At 44.2% G+C, this 4,991-nt stretch overlaps 1 protein-coding gene across 6 annotated transcripts; it reads left to right on the top strand.

The window, feature by feature from the left end:
• The first annotated feature begins 715 nt into the window (after positions 1-715).
• Positions 716-4,030, top strand: LOC126054177 (uncharacterized). 6 transcript variants are annotated; one of them, XM_064038752.1, is made up of 4 exons: positions 716-2,163; positions 2,475-2,704; positions 2,912-3,022; positions 3,096-4,030. In XM_064038752.1, the coding sequence occupies exons 1-4, from the start codon at positions 1,062-1,064 to the stop codon at positions 3,126-3,128; spliced, it is 1,476 nt and encodes a 491-aa protein (XP_063894822.1). In that variant the 5' UTR covers positions 716-1,061; the 3' UTR covers positions 3,129-4,030. The 6 variants fall into 6 exon arrangements, 5 of the variants coding, with proteins under 5 accessions (XP_063894822.1, XP_063894823.1, XP_063894821.1 ...); XM_064038753.1 differs by lacking the exon at positions 2,912-3,022; XM_064038751.1 differs by having other exon boundaries at positions 2,912-4,030.
• Positions 4,031-4,991: the final 961 nt, after the last annotated feature.

The following is a 4,991-nucleotide window of genomic DNA, read 5'->3' as shown; positions in this document are numbered from 1 at the left end:
GTACATTAATAGTGACGTATAAACAATACTGTAGGTATATATTCAATATGTATTATACATATACACAAGTATAGAAATACAATACTAGCTTCTGCTAGCGACTTCACCCGCGGCCCGCGGGATCCTCTGCACAAACCCAGACAAAAAGTAGCCTTCCTTTCCTTGATAAATGTGCTATCTAACATTGAAAAAAAAATCAAATCGGAACAGTAGTTCCTGTGTACTAATACGTACCTATAAATGGTGTATCGTTTCACTATTAGTACATACATACATTGTCAGATGCATTCTGGAGAATATTATACATACATTTGAGTATTAATCAACGACTTTGTGCGAAAGTTGAACTTGTTAGCAGAAGCAATACTGAGTGCCGCTTGGAGTGTGGACGCCGGGCTGCGTGAGACACGCAGGCTTGCTGGTTTCCGCCAGGTACACTTATTCTCGTATCTTTAAGTTGTAAGTTAAGCTTTGTAAGACAACAGCAGCCTAACTTGATCACTTATCGAGTGCGCGCGGTATAAACTACGTCTATCCGTCGCCACGAGTGAGCGAGCAGCGCCGGGGTAACTAGCTAGTGTTCCTCCATACATTATGGAGCAGTTATTTTTCCCGGCGTCCTATGAGAGCCAATGAACCGTGTAAATTGAGGAAGTAACTCACAAACACCACAGATAAGATAAATCAGTGGCTCCCGAACTCCACAGGATTAATATTAATGTGGGAATGAATGTCGAGTGGAATGGAACGTGACAGAATATGAGGGAGGCGTGAGCGAGTGAGCGAAGGAGTGAGAGAGAGGGACTGAATGAACGGTGTTAGAGGCAACCACGCGGTACTGAGTGTAACGAACGAGCCAAAGTTGTTGAAATAAAAGTTGTAATAAGTGTTTAAAACGGGATTTTATTTCAAAGTCATCGATCCCCAGCACGAAGAGAGCTACAGATTTTGGGGGCTCGTCCGGGATCGATCAACGACGAATTTCCACGAAGTTTTCTACGACGCACCGGCCGGCGCGACGCGGCGGCCATTAAATTTGAATTACGAAGTTACGGAGCACGATGGAATCGAAATCAACGACGATTACGACTGCAGCGGCGCCGGTGGCGTTCGGGCTCACAGAGGGGCTCATCGAGAAGTTCAGCGGAGACGACAAATCTTACTCGTCGAGTAAGTGGGCTCAAGACATCGAGGATAACGCTGAGATATTTCAGTGGACGCCGCAACAAACTTTGATCGTAGCTCGCCGGTCACTCACCGGGACGGCTGAGCTATGGTTAAAATCCGAGAAGGCATTCAAAACCTACGGCGATCTCAAGGCTGCGCTTGTGAAGGAATTTCCAGACACCGCGAACGTCAAGGAAATGCACGAGCTAATGGCGGCACGCAAGAAATTAAAAGGCGAGACGTATTATCAGTACATGTTGCATATGAAAGAGCTAGCGCGGCGTGCGAAATTTCCCGACTACATCGCGATACAGTACATCGTGGATGGCATCGACGATTACGAGAGCAATAAGGTGATTCTGTACGGCGTGACCACGTTTCCAGCATTGAAGGAAAAGCTGGCTTTCTATGAGAAAATGAAGTCCAAAACCAGGGAGCGAGAAAAGAGAACCGAGAGGTTAAAAGGTCATGCGAGGTCGGCGGAGGCGTCCTCGGCAGCATCGGGATCGGCGAGGCGGTGCTATAGCTGTGGTGACATGGGACATGAAGCGGGTGTGTGTAAAAACGGATTGAAGTGTTTTGGGTGTAATCAGTTCGGTCACATTCGTAACCAGTGTCCCGTAAATCCGATGAGATCTACGGCTACAGCATCGGCATCGGGTCATTCAGGCGCCAAGATGGCGGGCGCAGGCGGCAGCGGCGCTCACGGCGGCCGAGGAGGCGGGGCTTCCGGTTCCGGGGAGGCCGGAAAGTTGGGACCCAAGCGACCCGCGGCTATGTTCGGAACGGTGAACGAAGTAAGCGGAAACGAGACTGTCCGCGCGGTCATAGACAATGAAACGTCACTGACATTGACAGATGTCAACACTGTAAATGTGACAGCTACGAGTTACGAAGATCGAAACGTTAACATCACGCATGTAAACAAATGTGTTCGGAAGCCGGTAAAAGACATTAAAATTAATAATACAGTTTTAAATGCTCTCGTAGATTCAGGTAGTGATGTGAACCTATTATCTTTGTTGTATTTACCTATGTTGAACGCCGAAGTGGCGAGTGAAACGTTAACGATGTCTGGATTAGGCCGTAGTGAAATACAATCAAGGGGCAGCGTCTCTGTTGGACTTGAGATTGATAATCAGTGTTTTAATGGTGTAGTTTTCATTTAGTTCCACCAGAGGTGATGCCCTACGACGTAATAATAGGTCAAGAGTTCCTGGGTCGTGTTACTGTGGTAATGAATGAAGGGGTATTAGGTTTTCCCATTGGTTGTTGTGAATGGGTTGGTCAAATTGATTGTTTTCCAGGATGTGTAGCAGTCAATGTTGATCACATTCAAGATCCAGCAGTAAGGAGTGAGGTTATGCAATGTGTTGAGGAGTATAAGCCATTGTATAAGGAAGAGGCCCCGATCCAACTTCAAATTGTATTGAAGGATGACATCCCAGTGCGACAGCGACCCAGACGACTGTCACTTATGGAGCAACAGGTAGTGGAAGATCAAATCGAGGAATGGCTTGATAAAGGCATCGTGAGGGTGAGTTTCTCAGATTACTCCAGTCCTTTAGTGCTAGTAAAGAAGAAAGATGGTTCGACTAGGGTCTGTGTGGACTATAGGCAGGTCAACAAGAAAATAGTTAAGGATGAATTTCCACTTCCCGTAATCCATGATCTGATTGACAAATTGCAGGAAGCTAAGGTATTCAGTGTACTTGATTTGAAAAGTGGGTTCTTTCATTTGAAGGTCAGCGAGGAGTCTATTAAGTACACATCATTTGTCACTCACCACGGGCAGTTTGAATTTCTCCGTGCCCCGTTTGGTTTGTCCACCTGTCCCAAGACTTTTATGAGATTTGTGAGTATAATCTTTAGAAATTTGATTTCCCAAGGAGTGTTAATCATATTTATCGATGACATTATAATTCCAGCCTTGGATGAAGTTCAGGCTGTATCGAGGTTGAAGCAAGTGCTAGAAGTCGCAGCACATTATGGCTTGGAGATTAATTGGAAAAGGCGAACCTACTGCAGCGTGAAGTTGAGTACTTGGGCCACAGGGTGAAGGATGGAGAAGTACGGCCGAGTACAGATAAGGTGGATGCAGTCATAAGGTACCCTGAGCCAAGAACCCTCAAGCACTTGCACAGTTTTGTTGGATTGACAAGCTATTTCAGGAAGTACATTGAAAATTATGCTTCTGTGGCGAAGCCATTGACTGATTTATTAAAGAAGAATACAGAGTTCATATTTGAGGATAAGGAAAGAAAAGCTTTTGAGACACTGAAGAATAAATTAGCTAGCGGACCTGTTCTGAAGATTTTCAATCCGAAGTTGAAGACTGAATTGCACACCGATGCCTCAGGTGTAGCATTGGCTGCAATACTCATGCAACACCATCCAGGGTCAGGCTTACACCCAGTACATTACATGAGTAAGAAGACAACTGACATTCAGAGCCGGTACTCAAGCTACGAATTGGAAGCACTAGCCATCATAGAAGGTATCAGGAAGTTCAGGCACTACCTTTATGGTATTCCATTTAAAATAGTCACAGACTGTAAGGCTTTTGAATTAACACTTAAGAAGAAAGACTTGTCAGCCAAGGTAGCCAGGTGGGTCCTCATGCTCAGTGAATATGATTTCGAAGTGGAGCACAGAGCGGGCTCCAGGATGCAGCATGCAGATGCTTTGAGCCGCATACCAACAGTGGCAGTGGTTACTACTCTGCAGGAGAGTTTACGCCAAGCACAAGATCAAGATGATGGCATAAAAGCCATAAAGGAAATTTTGAGAGGAGGAAGTCCATACGACGATTATTGGTTAGAAAATGGTGTGTTGTATAAGACTGAGCAGAAGCTGTTTGTAGTGCCAAGAAGTTTGGAGAAAGAAATTATTAACAGAGTACACAGCAAAGGTCACTTTGGAAAGTCTAAGATGAAAGAGTTACTGAATAAGGAATATTACATTAGAGATGTGGACAAGAAGATGCAGGATTTTTTATTGAGTTGCATTCCTTGCCTACTAGCAACAAGGAAGGAAGGAAAACAGGAAGGATTCTTGAATCCGATAGAGAAAGAAGGTGTTCCATTTGATACCCTGCATTTAGACCATATTGGTCCACTTACAGAGACAAGAAAGCAATACAACTACATACTCACGGTGATAGATGGGTTTACGAAGTTCGTATGGCTGTTTCCCACGAAAACTACTTCATCATCAGAGACATTAAGGAAAATTCAGATTCATCAGCAAATATTTGGGAACCCCCGGCGGTTCATAACAGACCGGGGAACGGCATTTACAAGTAATGAGTTTAAGAGTTATTGTGAAGAAGAAAAGATATCTCATGTAAAGATTACTACTGGTGTGCCACGTGGTAATGGCCAAGTGGAGAGAGTACATCGAATACTTATTCCAGTTTTAACAAAACTATGTTTGGAGAATCCTGCAGTATGGTACAAGCATGTAAGCAAAGTGCAGAGGGCACTCAACTCTACTTTCCAGAGAAGCATAAACACAACACCATTTGAACTACTGATGGGAGTAAAAATGAAGGGTAAGGAAGATTTGGAAATTCTACAACTATTACAGGAAGAAAATACACTACAATATGATGAAAATAGAGAGAAGGCAGCAAGCCAAAGAACAGATTCTAAAGATACAAGAGGAAAATAAAAACAATATGATAGAAAGAGGAAGGAAAGTTCAAAGTATAAGGAAGGTGATTTAGTGGCGATTAAAGAACACAGTTCGGTCCAGGGTTGAAGCTGAAACCTAAATACCTAGGCCCTTATAGAGTGGTGAAATGCAAGCGTAAGGATCGCTAT

Source organism: Helicoverpa armigera, chromosome 17 (genome assembly GCF_030705265.1).
Source record: "Helicoverpa armigera isolate CAAS_96S chromosome 17, ASM3070526v1, whole genome shotgun sequence".
NCBI classification, from domain to species: Eukaryota; Metazoa; Arthropoda; class Insecta; order Lepidoptera; family Noctuidae; genus Helicoverpa; species Helicoverpa armigera.
The sequence above is the reverse complement of the archived record's forward strand: the minus strand, read 5'-3'. Positions and strand labels throughout refer to the sequence as shown.

What these genes read in the sequence shown, in the direction of transcription:
- LOC126054177 (XM_064038749.1), top strand. Translation starts at nt 1,062, where the DNA reads ATGGAATCGAAATCAACGACGATTACGACTGCAGCGGCGCCGGTGGCG. An exon ending in AAATGCTCTCGTAGATTCAG is followed by an intron (nt 2,164 to 2,474) that starts GTAGTGATGTGA and finishes ATTGTTTTCCAG; the next exon opens with GATGTGTAGCAGTCAATGTT.